Source organism: Salmo salar, chromosome ssa01 (genome assembly GCF_905237065.1).
Source record: "Salmo salar chromosome ssa01, Ssal_v3.1, whole genome shotgun sequence".
Taxonomy (NCBI): Eukaryota; Metazoa; Chordata; class Actinopteri; order Salmoniformes; family Salmonidae; genus Salmo; species Salmo salar.
Window position 1 is genome coordinate 91,862,691 of NC_059442.1, and position 21,372 is coordinate 91,884,062.

At 43.3% G+C, this 21,372-nt stretch overlaps 1 protein-coding gene across 5 annotated transcripts; it reads right to left on the bottom strand.

Annotated features, from left to right (window-relative positions):
* Positions 1–265: 265 nt before the first annotated feature.
* Positions 266–19,591, bottom strand: LOC106610228 (casein kinase I). Of its 5 annotated transcripts, none has more exons than XM_014209456.2 (10): positions 19,078–19,591; positions 6,042–6,152; positions 5,566–5,714; positions 5,146–5,374; positions 4,812–4,982; positions 4,408–4,556; positions 4,081–4,267; positions 3,767–3,906; positions 3,188–3,258; positions 266–2,228 (listed from the first exon to the last, which is right to left on the bottom strand). In XM_014209456.2, exons 1-9 carry the CDS (start codon positions 19,151–19,153, stop codon positions 3,208–3,210), a joined length of 1,263 nt encoding a protein of 420 aa, XP_014064931.1. In that variant the 5' UTR covers positions 19,154–19,591; the 3' UTR covers positions 266–2,228; positions 3,188–3,207. The 5 variants fall into 5 exon arrangements, with proteins under 5 accessions (XP_014064931.1, XP_014064939.1, XP_014064960.1 ...); XM_014209464.2 differs by having other exon boundaries at positions 3,188–3,263; XM_014209485.2 differs by having other exon boundaries at positions 3,188–3,263; positions 4,081–4,249; positions 19,078–19,590.
* Positions 19,592–21,372: the final 1,781 nt, after the last annotated feature.

Genomic DNA, 21,372 nt, shown 5'->3' on the forward strand with positions numbered 1-21,372 from the left:
TGTTTATATATCCTAGATAGGTGCCCCACTAGCACCATCTCTGGGTTGGCATTACGGCATTATCTTAATCTGCTTGGTGAGGGTTCCCCAGGTTGGGTCACAGTCCTTCATCGCTACTTCTCTTTTGGGTGTCTTTCTCTTCCCATCAGGTGTCCCAGTTTAGGGAAATCACAGTGTGCATGTCTGGTGGTAGTCTGCATACAGGTGATAGACATCTAAATCCATAAATACAAAAATAACATTTGAAAATGAAAGCACAGAGTAGTACACAAAGTACTTCATTTATTTACAGTTTTTAAAAGTACACAAATGGGAGATAAAGGAATATTCTTAGAGCTGGTATCTTAGTTAATTACACATAGGAGGGTGAGTCAGTGATTGACCAAACTGGCCATGAGTCAAACCAGAAATGACTAGTCAATAATGAGGTCAGCATTAAAACAGTCCTATAGAGCTGAACCATGGCAACAGTTCAGCTGTGCCCGCCCTTAAATCTCATCTTGCTGATTGAAATAATCCTCAGAGGTTGAATTGAATATCTCAAACTCTTGCTCCACTCTTTGCTGAGAACCAGTGAAGATTTGGCATGTTACTCTGCCCAGGCCTTGCCGACGCATGCAAGATCTTACAACGCATCGATAATAGGTATTTAACGTATCAGCTAACCATATTATCGGCACATTCGATGATGTGGCATGCAATCACTGGTCGATGCATGCAACGTCTGAGCAGGGGAACATGACCATCGAGTGGAACGTCCAAGACCATAGCCCACCCAAGAGAAGTGTAAATCGGTTCATTTATCAGGGAATAGCTAAAGTAATCAGAGGTTTAGTCAAGTGCCTCTGCTTCTAGCCACATCAGTGCAGGACCATTTTACTTCTCAAAACATGTACAAATAATAACACCCGTGTTCACATGGAGCCAGTAAGTAATTGTGAGCCTTTGATATAAAACCTCCATTCACACTCAAAACAAATTATAGTTTAAAATGGCAGCCATTTAACCGACACTTAAGTCTCTGGGTATGTGCTCTCATTTCTGGTGTATTTGAGGAAGTCCAACTAAAACGATCCTGCACTTCATCTTTGTGGACAGACACAGCAAAAGCCTGGGAACAGACAATGATTATGACAGCCCAAAACAAACCGATTATTGGACAGTGATGTCCCACTTTAGAGCAGCCCCAAGTGAGACCTACGGTCAGAAACCCAAATTAACCACAATAAGGAAACAAAAAAAGGGAAAAAAGCTGAAACATTTCCACATCTTCATTAAAATACAATTTCACAGCTTAGAAACAATACAAATAACAGAGTAGATCTGTACAGTAGACCATGAGGCAGTCTGACTCAGTGTGAGAAGAGGAAACCTTAACAGGGGCCCCTCCTATACACATACAACTTGAGGGATGTTGATCATAGAACCCCATAAAGAAAACAAACTTTAGTTGTGGTTTAGAGTTGAAACCCTCCACCTGACTCATACACATCAGCTTGGTCAATGGGATGTCCAGTGTTAAAACATGCAAATAGTATATATTACAAATGGCTTTAGAGTTACAGATCAGGGCTGTGAAAACAATGGAAAACAAAAGCCTGCTGGTGGTCAGAGAAAAGAGGTCTGTAAATAAAGTATAAATGAAAAGCAGTCACCAAAAACGATCCATTTCAAATAGAGCCGCAATCATTGATTAGCTCTTTTCATGTCAGACTTATCGATTAGGGTTATGTAGTGTGGGAGTAGAAATTGGTGTCTATTGACAAAGTGCCATGGATGATAAGTAGTAACCATTGCGATAACAGTGGCGGTTGTTGTCGTTCCATTTGTCGTTTCAGTCTTAATTACATCGCCATGGCAGCAAAGACCACAGCCTCTGCACAGATGTTGAAAATGTCTCCCAGAAAAAAGGTTGCAGATGTGGTCTGTAGTTCAGAGATTCTTTATCACAACGATTGTAAGTGTTCGGGAGAGAGTACAAGGATAGCAAGGGCGAGTGGGAAAGGAACAAGAGATCTAGTGTGAAAAAGAAAGGATCAACCAGAGAACACCAGGTCAGGAGAGGAAAGTGGTGGTCTTCTGATGGTTTCTGAAGTAGTTAGGCTGGCTGGCAGCTGATTGGTTGAGCCAGGCTTGGTGCAGTCCTCCGCTGTGCCAGGTGCATTGTGGGTCTGGTCTCATCGAGGCGCTGCAGAGTGGAGGCCACCAGGGATCATACCAGGCACCATCTGAGAGAGAGAGAGAACTTTTATATTTGCAGGCGGGGATCTCTACTCTAGCTTCTCTGCATGGAATCTCTATCATTCATATTTCATTCTCTTCTGCACTTAAGATGTCGTTAAAAATACCAGACGTGCAATATCAGAATATTCTTCATAAGGTTCAAGACATGCATGAAGGGTTGAAAATAGCTTCATCTTGTCATATTTCTCAGTAGCAGCAGCAGTATTTCTGTGTAGTGCAGCAGATATGCTGAGGGTGATAGATGAGGGTAGGCAGCGTTGGGCCGCCTCATCACATGGCTTTAGTCTGGTGCGTCATTCACGTGTCAGAAAAATAAACCTAAATGCACTATTCCGCAGAGTTTACGCTTTCAGCCGTGGCGAACCTAAACTGTAGCTTGAGGAGAATTTCTGGAGATGAATGAAAAACCATGCAGCATTGAGCAGTGGTAAAAGTCAAGGGAGAGAGGGTTTGAAGGACACTAGAGAGTTAGGAGCAGAATAGGACCCAATGCAGTCACATGCTGGAGAACGTCAGACAGGCATCACCACAGTCCAACCACTGCAACAAGCCACACGCACTGAGCGGAGGATAGGTCACAGGTCACAGAGCTAGGTGGGGTGACAGCCAGGAATAAGGGAAACACTAATTCCCCACGTGTATTTGTTATCACAAGGCGGGAATGCAGCACTCCAGTTCTCAAGGGCTGCAGTGTTTGATATGAAGACTCACACACTGATCAGTACGCTATGAAAGGGAGGAGTCTGGCCTGCTGAAGTCTAGCTCCTATTGTCATCAGCGATATTAGCTGCTAACATTGAAGCTACTTGTCTCCAGTGATCACATGGTCTCAAACCCCTTTCATAGTGTAACAGAGCCTGCAGACAGACAGTGCTGCCCAATAGGACAGGAGACGTGCATCCCTGGTGCTTTAGGACACAGCGCCAGCCTGAGCGGGACTCACCTAGTGTGGCCATCGGGCCGTCACACGAGGATGTGGTGAGCCTCTACTTGTCGTGATGATCGAAGGGAATGCTATTCTGAGGTTGGGGGGGAAGGAGGGAGAGAGAAGGTCGTAGGGCAAGTCAGACAAGTGGATCTGGGTCTGTAGTATGGCATGCTTACCGTCACACCAATGCCCTGGGAGTGGGAGATAAAACTCCCATGATCACCTGGTGGAAACGTTAAGACATGAGCAAGGAGAATGGGGAGATGTTGAGGGTTTCCTCTCAATCCTGGGGTGGATTTCTTTCCCCCTCTTCTCCTTGTCTTGCTTTGGCAGGCTAACGCCTGGGCCCTTTACATAGCTAGCTGAAGTTCCTCCGGCCTTACTGATGCACTGCTAGACGTATAGATAATCTTACTGACATCTAAAGACAGTCAGGAGACATTCCTGCTTCAAGTTTCGACTATAGACAACTTCATTAGTTATGTGTTGCATATTTCTCTGCAGGAGTGGGTCATGATGGGGCATGGTCGTATGAGGTCAAGGGTCATCTGGTGAGGCCCGAGGGGGTGCGGCTAGGGACGGGCGAGCTTGTACCTGTGAGGTAGACATGCGGGAGGTGTCCTGGTGTCCCGTCAGGTCGGACGAGGAGACGTTAACGGGAGCTCCCCGGTGAAGCCGCATGCTCACTTTCCTCTCCCGCTCCATACCGGACACCGGTCGTGGAGATGTGTTGGCTAGAGAGGAGAGAGAAATAAATACTATGCTCCCTGACCATGACAAGACAATAGTCAAGCACATTGTGAAGTAATCTATACATCAAAGTCATCTAGGTGTGCGTCAGAAACACTAACCTGTGTGTGAGGGGTTTAAGGTGTGTGTGTGTGTAGATATGTGTGAGAAACACTAACCTGTGTGTGAGGTGGGTGTGAGGGGTGTAGGCGGCGCGGTGTCCTGTGTTCCTCTGGGTCGTCCTGAGGCGGCAGGGAGTCCCCTGGCCCCGGGGTTCCTGCTGTGTCTCAGCCTATCCTCTCTGTCCCGCCGCTCCCGCTCCGCCTCCTCTGCTGCTCGGTTGGCCCCCTTGGAATTAGGGGCAGTCAGAAGGATAGAAATGGAGACTAGATCAGAAAGCTGCCGCTGATGTACCATTAGCTAATGGTTAAGAGGACTAATGTGTAATAAATCATTAATATTTGTTTTAATAGATGGTTAATTAACAATTAAGAGGCAGTACTCACAAACTTGAGCATGTTCCAGTCAAAGACGTAGTCGTAAGAGAAGCCCTGTCTATGGAACAGGTTCCTGAACAGCTGTCTGAGGTACGAGTAGTCTGGCTTGTCGTCGAACCGCAGAGAACGACAGAAGTTCAGGTAGGTGGAGAACTCAGCTGTGAGGAGGAAGAAGTGTTACTTTTAATCAGAATACTTTATCATCTTTTAATCAGAATACTTTATCATCGGGAAGGGAAATTCTTTCCCATGTTTACAGGGTCACAGAATGATCTCTTTGTAGAGAGGTGCAGAAAGGACAAGACAAATGGACAGAAACACTCCAACAGTATATTGTTACTACATGATAAGCACAGAAACCCTTAGTACACTATAACCAGGATGGAGTAAACATAGAAAATCACATTACTCACAGGGGTATCCCTTGCAGAGCACCTCGATGGGGGTGGACATCTTCTTCTCGCTGATGCGTTCGTACTTCTGTCTCTTGGTGGCGGCCTTGAGGCCCTGCCAGGGCAGAGAGCCCAGGTTGAAGTACATCAGGACATAACCCAGAGACTCCAGGTCATCACGCCGAGACTGCTCTGTAGAGGGAGAGAGGAGAAAGTCACACTGGCCATGTTTGAATACCTTCAAAAAGCATGGTCCTTTCCAGATCTGATATGATCGAAGGAAAGTGCTCCACTATCAGGCTTGTGCTGAGGAATGTGTGCGCATAGCGTTTGTGTGTATGTGAGTGTGACCTACCAATTCCCAGGTGTGTGTTGATGGATGCGTAGCGCGCGGTGCCGGTCAGGTTTTTGTTCTCGCGGTAGGGGATGTGCTGGTGTGTGCGGGCGTCGCGGTACTTCTTGGCCAGGCCAAAGTCGATGATGTACACCAAGTTGCCCTTCTTACCCAGGCCCATCAGGAAGTTGTCAGGCTTCACATCTCTGTGGATGAAGTTCTTAGAGTGGATGTACTCAATCCGGCTGATCTGGAGGAGAGGAGGGTTATTTTCACATACATAAGAGCAGGGGTGGCCACTACACCTCCTGGACAGCTTTACTTTGCGCTTCTAATTTGCTAGCAGATTTCATAGCACATAGTAGCCCTAACTGTAGAAGATACAGAGGACCCTAATAGCCAGCATAAGAGCTGAGGATTTAATGGTCAGTTGTGTCTCACCATCTGGTCAGCCAGCAGCAGGACAGTCTTGAGGCTGAACTTGCGGGAGCAGAAGTTGAACAGGTCCTCCAGACTGGGGCCTAGCAGCTCCATCACCATCACGTTGTAGTCTCCCTCTGCTCCACACCACTTTATGGACGGGATGCCCACTGTAGGGAAAGGAAATCCCATTCTTTATTGGGTTTAACATGATTTCTTGTGTGATACCTAGCCCACACAAGTGCTGTTTCTCTGGCTCTGTGATCTGATGACTTCTACTGAGTCTCTATTCGCTCAGGCTGCTGGCTGGCATGACTGACTCATGTGGATGACTGCCTGCCTGCTTGTCCAGCGATGTGAAAACCACATTAACATTGAGGGAAGGGGGAAAATAGGGTGAGAAGGAAGATGAAGGGTGTAGATAGAAGGGGGAGATGGGGAAAGAGAGTGATAGCCACAGCCTGGCCCATGTATAATGTTTCAGACCCATGTCTCACCTCCTCCCTGCATCATCTTGTAGATCTTACTCTCTATGTGGAGCTGGGGGTGTTTGGTCTTCACACATTCCAGTTTAATGGCCACCTCCTCTCCCACTGAGATGTCTGTGCCTGGGGAAGAAAGAGGAAAGACTGTCAATACAAATGGATGTAGATGGATAAATAGCCACCAGGGGTGTTATTGCTTTCAGTTCTGAGTATGATTTAGGCCTATAAAGGACTAGGGCCTGGACAGTTTTACCTGACCAGTAAGATGGGGAAACTCATGGGTCTGGTGATGTGCATGCCCCTGCTGACTGAGCATTGCGGCAGACAGGTGAAAAAAAATAAAATCTGTCGACGTACCCTTGAGCAAGACACTTAACCAGAGTGACTTACAGGAGCCATTATGGTTAAGAGTGTCTGCTAAATGACTAAAATGTAGACGGGGCATATACACCAAGTCCCATTCATATCATACCAGTCACAAAAGAATGCAACTCAAACAGGTAAACAAACCAACTTTAACTGTAATCTTAACGTTTCCTTATGAGGAGTACTGCCAGCATGTGTGACCAGAATTCTACTTTAGTATTGGGCCTACTGCTCTTTGGGCAGCTTGCAAAAGCTACAAGTCTAAAAATGCATTGAAGATGTGCACATTTGCTGCTTGTGTGCTAGCAGTGGGAAACGGGAACTTTATAAATCTGACATTTCATTTCAAAAGTAGGCTACAGTCCACGTGTGGAACTCTAAGCGAGCGTCAGCTACACAACAGAGCCACCAGCCAGCGAATGACTCAGACCCTCTCCTGAAAAGCGCTTAACACCTCCATGAACACACAATAACATGTTGGATGAATCCTACACGTGGTTACATAAAGGGGGCTGCATTAATCTGAGGGAAGTACAGCTGACTGGAGCTTCCCTTCCCCTGTGTGTGAGTAGGATGAATGCCCTCCCCCCAATCACCTGAAGAGTACACAGGAACACAGCTGACCTGGGATGAAATAATATTCTGTCTCTCCCATTACAATGGATAAGAACTAGGCACTTAGGACTGACACGTTTATTTTTTTCCCAATGGCATAACGGTTTAGCCTTCCAAAACATGGATGACTTCATCAGCATTGAGCAAATGCAGTGTTTTTTTTCATCCACAAAATTGCCAGTCATGCTCTAGAAATGAACAAATTGTACTTCACGTGGTACAGTCAAACTATATGAACTCAACATAAGTCTTTTGGTGTCAGAATGTTTCATGTGGCCTAGGAGAGTGATAGATTTTTGGTCTGGTTATGCAATCCAGCTAGGGTGTCAAAAGCAAAACACCCACACCATATCCTAAGTGGTTCAGTGCGGGTGGGGTGGGCTGGATGGCCTTATCACTACACGTCTCCTATTTCACAGTCACATTTTACATTTACATTTTAGTCATTTAGCAGACGCTCTTATCCAGAGCGACTTACAGTAGTGAATGCATACATTTCATACCATTTCATGCATTTATTTTTTTATTTAATTTTTTTGTACTGGCCCCCCGTGGGAATCGAACCCACAACCCTGGCGTTGCAAACACCATTCTCTACCAACTGAGCCACAGGGAAGTCACGACTCATTAAAAACATCCACTCAGCCCTTACACGCAGTGGTGCACGGTTGGGGCAATTCCATTACACTTCATGTCTATTGAGTTTCATTGGAGTTGGCCATGAGGTTTCTCATCTGCAACACAACTTATATATTGACCATAAGTTAAACAGCAGCATGCAATGAGAAAATAAATCTACTTTTCCCAAAAGTCAGTGAGTGTCTCTGAACATGAACAAACAGTGCATTTAATAGGGATGTGACAGTAATTGAATAACCCTGTAATTTACATTTATGGATGAAGACCGGCATGAAAATAAAACAGCCATCAAAACTGTTTAAATAGGCCTACATTCATTTTGTATTAACTTTATTTTCATGTAGATCAACTTAATCTAATAGCGGGAGTGTTCACTAACGATAAGCAGTTCTGCTAACTTCGTCTACATCTCGTCTTTCCAGCTGTTGTTTGATGCTCTAGCAGCTAGCGGGGTTGCAGAAGCCTAAAAAGAAAAGTTTGATGTGGACTTTTTTTTAATACAATGCATATTTTCATTTCTTGCTAGTAAATAAAGCAGTCAAAAAAAAAAAAAAAAGGTTGGATGTGTCTGACTATTAATTATTCAACAGCAGTCGACAAGGTTGTTCTGGCTCCTACATTGTGTCAAATGGACAATCCTATCCAAACCAGCGTTAATGGGTCCTTTTGCGGGGTGTGATTGTGAGTTCAATGATTCACTTTATAGGCCCATGTCCATTCATAAAGGCAACTTTAGGAAACTATCTGGATCTTTAATAAGAATTAGATACTCCTGTCATACTGCAAAAGGCCTATTTTCAGTAAAGGCTCTTTCTCAAGTCCATTATTTTGGTCCAAATAACTAGGAAGTAAAAAACATACGAGCTAAGCTTTCCCTAATTGAATTAAATTGGCTAAATTATATGGCATAATAAGCCTACTCCTGTCTATACATGAATAAATAAAATAATTCAAAACAGGCTACTAAAGCATACTTTGGCCACAGAGGATCATTAGCTTCCCCTTAAAAGAAAAACTACGTTGTGGATTGTATTGAATCGCATTGCCTACAGTCGGAAGGAAAGGCAACAACTGCGCATGCGGCAATAACAAATAGAAGATTGTTGAGCTGCGACGGTCAGTGAAAAGTACAGGTCCAGCCAGGCATATCGCAAAATTTCACAATTCAATCGCAGGAAAACAAAATGGCCATTGCTGAGATGACAATGAAGAAGACTAATCTGTCTTTTAGTTATAAAAATTATCAACTTAATTGAGCGAACAACAGCAAGCCTATCTTATTGGCACCAGTGGAAAGCATAGGCCAAATCCAAGGTGAGGGCGCACTGCGCATAGTCACTCTTATCATCGTTTGGTCAGTGCAACTTAAGTTGCTTTTTGGACAATAATTTCCTTCTCCAGTTTAGATGGACGTCATATTATATGAGTGTCTCCCTTCTCATAGGCCTATTACATCGTCAACGTCTGTTTGTCAGCAGAGTAGGCTACCCTGTAAAATATATATATATATAAATAAAAAGATGCTGCTAATGTCTCCAGTCAAATAAAGTGTAGTTGAATTGCATGAAATAATGCCTTTTCCCGTGCAACGAAAGAAACGTATCTGATATAGCCTATAGCCCAGGCATCTACGCCATCCGCACACAGCCATGCATTGAAATATATTTATTTGCAAACAGTGATTGAATTACATGATCCTAAATTATGACTATCCAATCTACTCATCAAATTACAAATAGAAGGCTCTTACATATGTCTGCAAATGTGATGATGCATGGAATGCTTTATTATAAAGGAGCATTTTTAAATGGTGAAAATTTGCTTTATGAAAACTTAACTCATGCGCGCCTATGCATAGGCTGGTGATTTTGCTGTTTGGTACTCGTGTTGTTGGCTGAGGAAAAGTACATGTGGACAGTTATTAACATCTTCAAAGTGCGAAGTAAGGACACACATAATTCCATCCTCGATTTGCATGTTCTGTGTAAAATTAACTACCATAATCTAAATGTGATTTGTCAATCTGAGCACAGTGGGTGGACGCCTTTACCAGGTTACGCACCCAATGCTTAGGGGTTCGGTAAATTTCTCAAATTAAAATGCTTCCGGTTGAATGTCCGGCCCTACATTTTCTTAACGGAAACCCTTATATGGGCACGTCTTGTTTATGACGCCTTTCACACCAATTGCAAAATATCGTCCTACCACAATCCGTCAATTATTTATTCGGAACATGTTGGATTTTTTAAATTTATCTTTTCGCAAGCGAATAAGCTGTTGACCAATATAAATTATTATCTGGGACACTGCCAGACAGGCCACACACTGCCACAGACAGGCCACAGACAGGCCACACACTGCCACAGGGGTCTGTGGGTTTGTTGTGTGAATTCACTAAATTTCTCTCTGCCTGTGTTTTACATTAGCAATGAATAAGTACAGCAAGGTATCAATTTAGCCAATGTGATCACATCACACTAGAGCTAGGCTACACGTTGCTCTCGCCATTTATATTTTCCTGACAGTTCATTGACAACGCTGTAGCCTATTTTATAGCCATTCTGCAAGCAATATGGTCGATCGATGCGTCTCTCCACCAATAAACCTATTGGTTTAAAAACAAATGCGTTTTAAACTATACTGCTCAAAAAAATAAAGGGAACACTTAAACAACACATCCTAGATCTGAATGAAAGAAATAATCTTATTAAATACTTTTTTCTTTACATAGTTGAATGTGCTGACAACAAAATCACACAAAAATAATCAATGGAAATCCAATTTATCAACCCATGGAGGTCTGGATTTGGAGTCACACTCAAAATTAAAGTGGAAAACCACACTACAGGCTGATCCAACTTTGATGTAATGTCCTTAAAACAAGTCAAAATGAGGCTCAGTAGTGTGTGTGGCCTCCACGTGCCTGTATGACCTCCCTACAACGCCTGGGCATGCTCCTGATGAGGTGGCGGATGGTCTCCTGAGGGATCTCCTCCCAGACCTGAACTAAAGCATCCGCCAACTCCAGGACAGTCTGTGGTGCAACGTGGCGTTGGTGGATGGAGCGAGACATGATGTCCCAGATCTGCTCAATTGGATTCAGGTCTGGGGAACGGGCGGGCCAGTCCATAGCATCAATGCCTTCCTCTTGCAGGAACAGCTGACACTCCAGCCACATGAGGTCTAGCATTGTCTTGCATTAGGAGGAACCCAGGGCCAACCGCACCAGCATATGGTCTCACAAGGGGTCTGAGGATCTCATCTCGGTACCTAATGGCAGTCAGGTTACCTCTGGCGAGCACATGGAGGGCTGTGCGGCCCCCCAAAGAAATGCCACCCCACACCATGACTGACCCACTGCCAAACCGGTCATGCTGGAGGATGTTGCATGCAGCAGAATGTTCTCCACGGCATCTCCAGACTCTGTCACATCTGTCACGTGCTCAGTGTGAACCTGCTTTCATCTGTGAAGAGCACAGGGCGCCAGTGGCGAATTTGCCAATCTTGGTGTTCTCTGGCAAATGCCAAACGTCCTGCACGGTGTTGGGCTGTAAGCACAACCCCCACCTGTGGACGTCGGGCCCTCATGCCACCCTCATGGAGTCTGTTTCTGACCGTTTGAGCAGACACATGCACATTTGTGGCCTGCTGGAGGTCATTTTGCAGGGCTCTGGCAGTGCTTCTCCTGCTCCTCCTTGCAAAGGCGGAGGTAGCGGTCCTGCTGCTGGGTTGGTGCCCTCCTACGGCCTCCTCCACGTCTCCTGATGTACTGGCCTGTCTCCTGGTAGCGCCTCCATGCTCTGGGCACTACGCTGACAGACACAGCAAACCTTCTTGCCACAGCTCGCATTGATGTGCCATCCTGGATGAGCTGCACTACCTGAGCCACTTGTGTGGGTTGTAGACTCCATCTCATGCTACCACTAGAGTGAAAGCACCGCCAGCATTCAAAAGTGACCAAAACATCAGCCAGGAAGCATAGGAACTGAGAAGTGGTCTGTGGTCCCCACCTGCAAAACCACTTCTTTATTGGGGGTGTCTTGCTAATTGCCTATAATTTCCACCTGTTGTCTATTCCATTTGCACAACAGCATGTGACATTTATTGTCAATCAGTGTTGCTTCCTAAGTGGACAGTTTGATTTCACAGAAGTGTGATTGACTTGGAGTTACATTGTGTTGTTTAAGTGTTCCCTTTATTTTTCTGAGCAGTGTATATTGCTGTTCATTGTCTATAGCAGGGGTCTCCAACATGTCAAAGCCCACCTATGAGTAGTTCACCAAACAATTCCAAAAGTACATGCAATTTTTCATATGTTTATCTTAAACTTTCGCAAACAAATCTCAAGTCAGACATCTCAATTTCCCAGCAACTATCTAATTGACATTATCCCACCCCTGGTTAGCCACTATTGGCTTAAAAAGACCAAATCTGCCAATTTCCAGCAATACTGCCCATCTGTGTGGAGCGCGTTTGTGTATCACTGTGTGTGCGCGCGTTTGTGTATCACTGTGTGTAGCCAGTTGATGTGAACCTGTGTGGGTTGAAGGAAAAAACAAAAACCGTCGCAATTAAAATGTTAACTGCAAAGTAGGCTTATCTGGAAGAAGTAGATCATGAGTATGTATATCATTTGTATCTACACTGAACAAAAATATAAAATGCAACATCCAACAATTTTCAAGATTTTACTGTGTTACCATTCACATAAGGAAATTAGTCAATTTAAATAAATTAGGCCCTAATCTATGGATTTCACCTCACTGGGTAGGGGCGCATCCATGGGTGGGTCTGGGAGCCAGGCTCAGCCAAAGCCCCACAAAAGGGCTTTATTACAGAGAGAAATACTCCTCAGCATTCCTGACCCTCCCGCAGTTGAAGAAACCGGATGTGGAGGTCCTGGGCTGGCGTGGTTACATGTGGTCTGCGGTTGTGAGGCCGGTTGGACGTACTGACAAATTCTCTAAAACAACCGAGGCAGCTTATGGTAGAGAAATTAACATTCAATTCTCTGGCAACAGCTCTGGTGGACATTCCTGCAGTCAGCAGGCCAATTGCACACTCCCTTAACTTGAGACATCTGTGGCATTGTGTTGTGTGTCAAAACTACACATTTTAGAGAGTGGAATGTTATTATCCCCAGCACAAGGTGCACCTGTGTAATGATCATGCTGTTTAATCAGCTTCCTGATATGCCACACCTGTCAGGTGGATGGATTATCTTGGCAAAGGAGAAATGCTCACTAACATGGATGTAAACAAATTTGTGAACAACAATTTTGAGATAAGGTTTTTGTGCTCATGGAACATTTTTGGCATCTTTTATTTCAACTCATGAAACCAGCACTTTACGCTAATAGCAGCAGCAGTACAAAAACATTTCTAGACCGGCACATTACTCACTCATTAGATGCACAATAAAAAATGTCCAGAGGCGCAATTAAAGGGGAATTACACTCAAATCAATTTAGTTTTATTCCAGACACCCCCCCCCAAAAAAAGGTTTTCTGATGTGATTTAAACATTGACTCAGAACATCCAATGTCCTTGTTTTGCTAAGAACAACTGTAATTGCGAGTGAAAAACAAAAATCTAAAACCAGGAAAAATAAAACAGAAAACAATGTTAAAATAACAGAATTTGGGGGGGACGAAAATCTGATTTTATAGCCCCCCCCCTGTCCCTTAGAGTTGTTTATTAACCATGATTTAACCATGTATATTGACAGAACACATAAGGCCAGTGGAGTTGCCAGCGGAGATGCGTGAATTGTGCAAGAAGGGAACAGTGAAGACAGAGATACGTAAGACAAATATCCAACAGAGTTTACCCTTATCAATAAGTGGTTGCACAGATTTAGATAAAGCCCTCAAATTAAGAGAGTGTCAACATAACCACCCATTGCTTCAGAAAAATGTATTAACAGCTGATCACGAGTCAATGGACAGGCTGTGTGCACGTTTATTAGCATGTGCATCGGTGATGTTGTACCCACGGTGACTATTAAAACCTTCCCTAACCAGAAACCGTGGATTGATGGTAGCATTTGCGCAAAACTGAAAGCGCGAACCACCACTGCGTCCATTGCCTCGTGATCAGCTGTTAACCACCCATTGCTTCAGAAAAATGTATTATGTTGACACTCTTAATTTGAGGGCTTTATCTAAATCTGTGCAACCACTTATTGATAAGGGTAAACTCTGGTGGATATTTGTCTTACGCATCTCTGGATAAGAGGAATACCTATGTAAGAATGCTGTTCATTGACTACAGCTCAGCATTTAACACCATAGTACCCTCCAAACTCGTCATTAAGCTCGAGACCCTGGGTCTCGACCCCACCCTGTGCAACTGGGTCCTGGACTTTCTGACGGGCCGCCCCAGGTGGTGAGGGTAGGAAACAACATCTTCACCCCGCTGATCCTCAACACTGTGGCCCCACAAGGGTGTGTTCTCAGCCCTCTCCTGTACTCCCTGTTTACCCATGACTGCGTGGCCATGCACGCCTCCAACTCAATCAAGTTTGCAGACGACACTACAGTGGTAGGCTTGATTACCAACAATGACGAGACAGCCTACAGGGAGGTGAGGGCCTTTGAGTGTGGTGTCAGGAAAATAACCTCACACTCAACGTCAACAAAACAAAGGAGATGATCGTGGACTTCAGGAAACAGCAGAGGGAGCACCCCCCTATCTACATTGACGGGACAGTAGTGGAGAAGGTGGAAAGTTAAGTTCCTCGGCGTACACATCACGGACAAACTGAAATGGTCCACCCACACAGACAGCGTGGTGAAGAAGGCACAACAGCGCCTCTTCAACCTCAGGAGGCTGAAGAAATTTGTCTTGTCACCGAAAACACTCACAAACCTTTACAGATGCACAATCGAGAGCATCCTGTCGGGCTGTATCACAGCCTGGTACGGCAACTGCTCCGCCCACAACCGTAAGGCTCTCCAGAGGGTGGTGCGGTCTGCACAACGCATCACCATGGCCAAACTGCCTGCCCTCCAGGACACCTACAGCACCCAATGTCACAGGAAGGCCAAAAAGATCATCAAGGACAACAACCACCCGAGCCACTGCCTGTTCACCCCGTTATCATCCAGAAGGCGTGGTCAGTACAGGTGCATCAAAGCTGGAACCGAGAGACTGAAAAACAGCTTCTATCTCAAGGCCATCAGACTGTTAAACAGCCATCACTAACATTGAGTGGCTGCTGCCAACATACAGACTCAAATCTCTAGCCACTTTAATAATTGGATGTAATACATGCATCACTAGCCACTTTAAACAATGCCACTTTATATAATGATTACATACCCTACATTACTCATCTCATATGTATATACTGTACTCTATACCATCTACTGCATCTTGCCTATGCCGCACAGCTATCGCTCATTCATATATAAACATATTCATCCCTTTACACTTGTGTGGATAAGGTAGTTGTTGCGAAAGTGTTAGATTACTTGCTAGATATTACTGCACTGTCGGAACTAGAACCACAAGCATTTTGCTACACAAAACATTAACATCTGCTAACCATGTGTATGTGACCAATAAAATTTGACATGTTTCTATTGTCTAATGATTGTCAAATTCATCTTCATGCCCATCACAGCTGTCTATATACCCCCCTTAAACTTTCCTCGTCAATTTACATGATAGGCTACATTATCCCATAATTGTATATATTTTTTTATATCCTACAGAAAGGATTAGGCTAAGGCAAGGTTTTTAATGCATTTTTGGGAAAGGAGAAATGTGGTTTGCTTTAGTGTCTGAGTGAGATGCACTGCAGGTGGCTTTGATTGATGTGTCCTTTCAGGTGGATGGGTTATGTGTACGAGTTCACTAATTCTCTATGTCCATTCAGAAAGTGTTCTAAAACAAGCCCGTCTGGATTTCATCTCTGTAATCAGATAAAATAATTTAAAAAGTGCTACTGATAATAACAAAGTATAATAGTGAAGTTGCAGAGAGAAGCCATGTGTTTCTTTTGTAGCCAGTGGTGGTCAATGACTATTCATTGGCCTGGCCAATTACCGTAACTGCAAATTCCAAGACAGTCACAGCCCTAGTGTTAAACAACTCACAGATTGGAATAACATCTGCCACAGTGTGTTAGTCAGTATCCAAATGACCCAAGCCTTTCAAAAAAAATTATTCAACAACAAGCAACTGAGAAGCAAGTCAAGCAACCTTTTGGACTTACATGGAGTTTAGACCTATTTGTTTAGAAAAGGGTCAGGGTGGAGGGCTGGGGTGTTGTGACTCGTGACAGGCTACCACAGACAGGGCAGTAGTGGGGGATATAATCGATCTGATTTTCTCATATGTTACACACTGACGGTTTGTGAAACAATGACATGGCTGTTAGAAGCGTCGCTGATGTCATCCACATAAACAATAAGCTCTTTCTGCATGTACACACTAACTACAGTAGTGCCAAGAAGCTGGAGAATCATGTCCCACCCTGTGGCTGTTCCTGCTTCAACTCAACCAGAGGAATTCCTACAGACAACTGAACACACCTACAATGAGGACAGAACATACACCAAATTCAGACACTGGATTGGGTCCAGTAAAACCTATTCAGCATTCAACATGGGGAGGAATATTAGGCCTACCCAAAGAAAAAAAAACAGGACTTCACTCCAGGAAGCATATCAGCATTATAACAGAACCATTACAGTTATGGCATGACAAGATTCAAATTGACTCATGCAAAAAGCAGGAAGTGTTCATTGTACCTTATGACAAAAGTCTGTGAGCTCAACCCTGGAGGTGATAACATATCAGAATGTAATTTCAGTTACCAGCTGACTGGAAAAACCACAGGGCCACATGCACAACACACTAAAAACAACTAGATAAATTACCTCACCCAAGTACCAGTATGCTATTGACGAGTACTACAGAATGAAAAAGGAGGAGGATGAGGAGGAGAACCGGCTGTCTGAGGAGGCAGAACGTCGTTTTGAGGAGGAGCACAACCAGGAGATCCAGCAGCCAGCCACGGAGCAGCTTCGTCAACGTCAGCTTAGAGCTGGTTCAAGATCCCACACCTGATGCCAACAGATGTCCTGCCCCATCCCTACCTAACAGTTCAATTAAATAGGTGTTTCCATTTTTCTCATTTCACGATGTAGCCTTTTTTTTTGCTATAGCATAGAATTCTTATTATATTGATTCAATGATGAATCCTCCAAAAAAAATTATATTGTGTAGTTTTCTTATTTTTGCCTAATCGATCATGCTGCGTTGTAAATATGCATGAACTTTTTGCGTGCAATGAACATTGCGTGTGTCAGTGACAATGAATGAACACAGGGATGATATCTGATGCTGATTTTAACTATTTGCAGGTTTAAGAAATGTCTTTGATTTATTTTGTCAGGTACATAACATTGTTATACAATAAGTCAGCAGCTATTTTCAGCCAGTTAGCGGCGAGATAAGTTACCTTTTTCTAAAACTATTCCAGATGTGCACAATGTTATAGGAATAGTAAAGATTTATTTGAACTGAAAATTATTTATATTCCATGGCTAACCATAAATCTATTTTAATTTCAGAATGACCACAAATGTTACTGTGTTACTATGAGAAGTTATGCACAGTGCTTTTCAGAGTCCATCAATTTAATGTTGGGATCTGTCCTCAGGCCTTTAATGTAATAACTTCACACGTTGCTCATTGGCATCTGTGCGAACACTTTTGACATTACTGTTGTCCAATCAAAGACATTTCTTAAACCTGTCGTCCAGGGCCGTATATTTAGAAATACAGTGAGCTCCAAAAGTATTGGGACAGTGACCATTTGTTTTGGCTCTGTACTCAAGCACTTTGAATTTGAAACGACTGACTTTTTGTACATGGTCCCCTAAAATGGGGGAACTAAAAGTATTGGAACAAATTCACCAATGTATTTGGTCCGATATTCCTAACACAAATTGGGCACAAAATAATCTGAAACACAAACAAAACAGCAAATGAATCCAATGCTTGATGTAATCATTGTGTGCTAAGAATATGGGACCAAATAAACTTTTGATAACTTTGATACACACAAGTGAACTTGTCACAATACTTTTGGGCCCCTAAAATGGGGGGGAAGAAAGAGTCCATGTACAAAAAGTGCTGTCATTTCTAAATGGCTCATATGGATGAAAATACCTTCAAATTAAAGCTGACCGTCTGCATCGAAGGTGCTGGAGTACATAGCCAAAACAAAAACACACTGTCCCAATACTTTGAGCTCACTGTATCTCTGCTAGAGCTGACCTTATCTGCTATTGTCCCTTCTCAGTGTACAGGGCTTGAGAGGGATGCCTAAGGTAAAGCCAAACATGTTTAATGTTAAAATCTGCTACTCTTTTGGAACGCAGTATTGTCAAGATAACTACTTTTTACCGTGTGTAAAATTGCTTGTTTCATTTGAAAGCTTTTTATAAAAATACAAAAAATGCATGAAATGAAATGTGTGCATTCACTACTGTAAGTCGCTCTGGATAAGAGCGTCTGCTAAATGACAAATGTAAATGTAGATGTCAACACAACTGTTAAAGGGTTACTTCAGGACTTTGAAGCCCTTCATCTACTTCCCTAGAGCCAGATTAACTCGTGGATACCATTTATGTCTCTGTGTGCTGTTTGAAGGAAGTTGCTAACTAGCGTTAGCGCAATGACTGGAAGTCTATGGCAACTGCTAGCATGTTAGCAGATTCCATAGACTTCCAATCATTGTGCTAACGCTAGTTAGCATTGGCTGGCTAAACTACCTATAACTTCCCGTTATACGGGACGCAGAGAAATGGTATCCACGAGCTAATCCGGATCTAGGGAAGCAGATAAAAGGTCTTCATTGCCCATCACATCCAATACGAGTGCAACTGCTTGGGAAGGACATTTGGCTAGCTCTACTGCAGCTAGCTAACTGCCCTCCAGCCCTTGAAATTAACTGACAGATGGAATGACTACAGGCAAACTCTGTTGCGGTGGGTGACTTGGTCGGTCGGTTTGTGAAGTGAACTAGCTAACTTATACATTTTTTTAAAAGCCTCTCATTCGTGATCCAAGCTAAGGTTAGCTAACTATCTGGATCGTGGCCAACGTAGCTAGCTAACGTTATTGGCTTGCCAAGGGGACAATAGGTGCTGAGAATTGACAGTTTGTGTTATGTTCATGCTAACCAATAACATGTTTGCAAATTCCCATCAGCTGGCCAGCTAACGTAGCTAGCTAGCTAGCTAGCTGGTTTGGATTAATGTTAGCAAGGTAGCGAGCTAGGTTAGCAGGTTAGAGACGATGTATATGGTAGCTAGCTAACGTTAGCTAGTTTAAAATGTTCAATTGACGTTAGGCAACCAACGGTAACGTTGTGTAATATTGATTACATTTTCGTCAGCTAGCTACTCACCCAAGTAGATGTCTCCAAAAGATCCACTTCCAATTTTCCTGCCCAGCCTGTATCGGTTTCCCACTCTCAATTCCATGGTTCAACGTTATTCTTACGAAACAACCTTCAGGATGTGTTGTTTTGAGAAAAAAAATAAAAAGTCAACCTTGGTGTTGTTGCTCTTTTTGGTTACCAAACCACCCCAAATATCACCTTACTTTGCTGGAATACAGACCCCTTTATTCAGACGCCCCCCTCCCCAAGAATCCCAGAAGATCAAGTTCCTTCTGTAACAATCCAACTTTCCCCATCCCTTTTATATCTATATTTTCTTCGGAACACCACGATATTTGTATTGCCTGAAAGCTTAGAATGTGTAGATTATGTTCTAGCTGTTTTTGATATCATCCTTCCCAAAATCAAGAACGATGGAGACGGATTTTTTTGGAAGCCATCTAAAAATCTAAAATAAAAATAGCCTCTCCTCCACTGTAGGAATTTCTTCCACTGTGGACTGGCTGGCTGGCATTCGCTTGTGACATCATTTCTCCTAGCAACCCTGCGCAGGTCACATAAAAAGGGGAGGGCGCATTGGTTTTTGGAAATTATTAAAGTGTTACTTTGTATGTAGAAAGACTGATACACTGAATCAGAAAATCGAACTAACAATACTGAATGCATACTATTTCATGTTTATAAACAGGACTTTTGCATCAATATGGGCATAACATACCACATGTCAACAATGATGGTGAAACTATGAAAAAAGTAGTGAGTCTGGTCACACAGCAACTCGAGGGGACAGTTATATCGGTATTGTCTTTGTCTGTATCGCCTTGTTGCACCTGGATGGAAGAATCTAAGGAAATGTACAGACTTGAAATATAATGTAATTTTCTGTTTCCTCGTGTCATGCTCTAAGAGTTAAGGACAAAACATATTTTAGAATGTATAGCTAGAATGCTAGGCAATCACACTCATCTAAAAACGAAGTGATGTACAAACAAACAAGGCACAGTAGGTCAGTAGGTCACCACCCCATACAGAGTAGGTTGAAGTTGACATAAGGCCTATATATGTCCCAAATGGCACCCTATTCCCTATATTGTGCACTACACTTGACCAGAGACCTATGGGCCCTGGTCAAAAGTAGTGCACTAGGGAATAGGGTGCCATTTCCTTAGACACTGATCTAAGGCGTTACAGTATGTGGTTTCCCCTAATTAGGTTAGGATTTTCGGGTTTCTTAAATCTGTCCCTAATGCCATGATGTCACAGTGGCTAAGGTATATACTGTGACCTGAATTTGAGGCCAAATCAGCAGAGAGGACAACAACAGAAAGCAAAAAGACAGGCTAGCAAGGACATACGAATATACGTACGAACACACACGCATGCACACACACAATAAACAAACAGATAGAGATAGACAAGTTACATCAGGGATAAATCCTGTCCTGCACTCTCAGTAATCCTGTGACACAGCCACTCGTCTGGGGCTGAATAGACCAAAATACCCTAGATATACAGGATTGTTTAGTATAGGAGCAGGAAAAAGGCCAAATGAATCCATGAACCTTGCATGGCCTAGTTGTTTGGTCTTGGATACTGTGCAGGGGGTGCCATTATTTTGAGATTCAGAATTTGAACAGTATCCATTCTTTTTTCTACTCAGAATAAGATATTCAAGTGCAGAAAAAACTGTTAATGATGGATGTATGCATTCGAGAAAACACATTTCTTGTTGTGGACGGAGCATGATAGAGATGGAAGTAGGTTGATAAAGCTCTCTCTCTCTCTCAGCGTCTAACTTTTCCTTGGTACATATTATTTGAAGGGACACATCTAGGATAGACACAAATCACTGGGCCATGGGTCAGGAGAATGAAATTACTACTGGCTTCTATTAATACTGTCAACTGCTCATATAGGGACAGCTCATATATTGTTTTCTTAAAAATGGAAACATTCAGTCATTCATAAATTGCCATTACTTATGTGTGCCCATTAAATAGTATTTGTGTTCAAGATGCCTCAGCAAGTCAGGCCATTGAGGTCAAGCCATGCTAAGAGATGGTTGTGTGTGTGTGTGTGTGTGTGTGTGTGTGTGTGTGTGTGTGTGTGTGTGTGTGTGTGTGTGTGTGTGTGTGTGTGTGTGTGTGTGTGTGTGTGTGTGTCTGTCTGTGTCTCAGGCACAGGAAAACCTTCAAAAAACTCTAATAGGTCTCATTGTACATATATTGCATACGGAACAACAACTGATCAAAAATATAATTCTCACAATGTAAAATGTCAATTGTATTTCAAACAATTCTA

What these genes read in the sequence shown, in the direction of transcription:
- LOC106610228 (XM_014209447.2), bottom strand. Translation starts at nt 19,153, where the DNA reads ATGGAATTGAGAGTGGGAAACCGATACAGGCTGGGCAGGAAAATTGGA. An exon ending in CAACACACACCTGGGAATTG is followed by an intron (nt 4,983 to 5,145) that starts GTAGGTCACACT and finishes CTCCCTCTACAG; the next exon opens with AGCAGTCTCGGCGTGATGAC. An exon ending in ACTGGAACATGCTCAAGTTT is followed by an intron (nt 4,268 to 4,407) that starts GTGAGTACTGCC and finishes TCTATCCTTCTG; the next exon opens with ACTGCCCCTAATTCCAAGGG.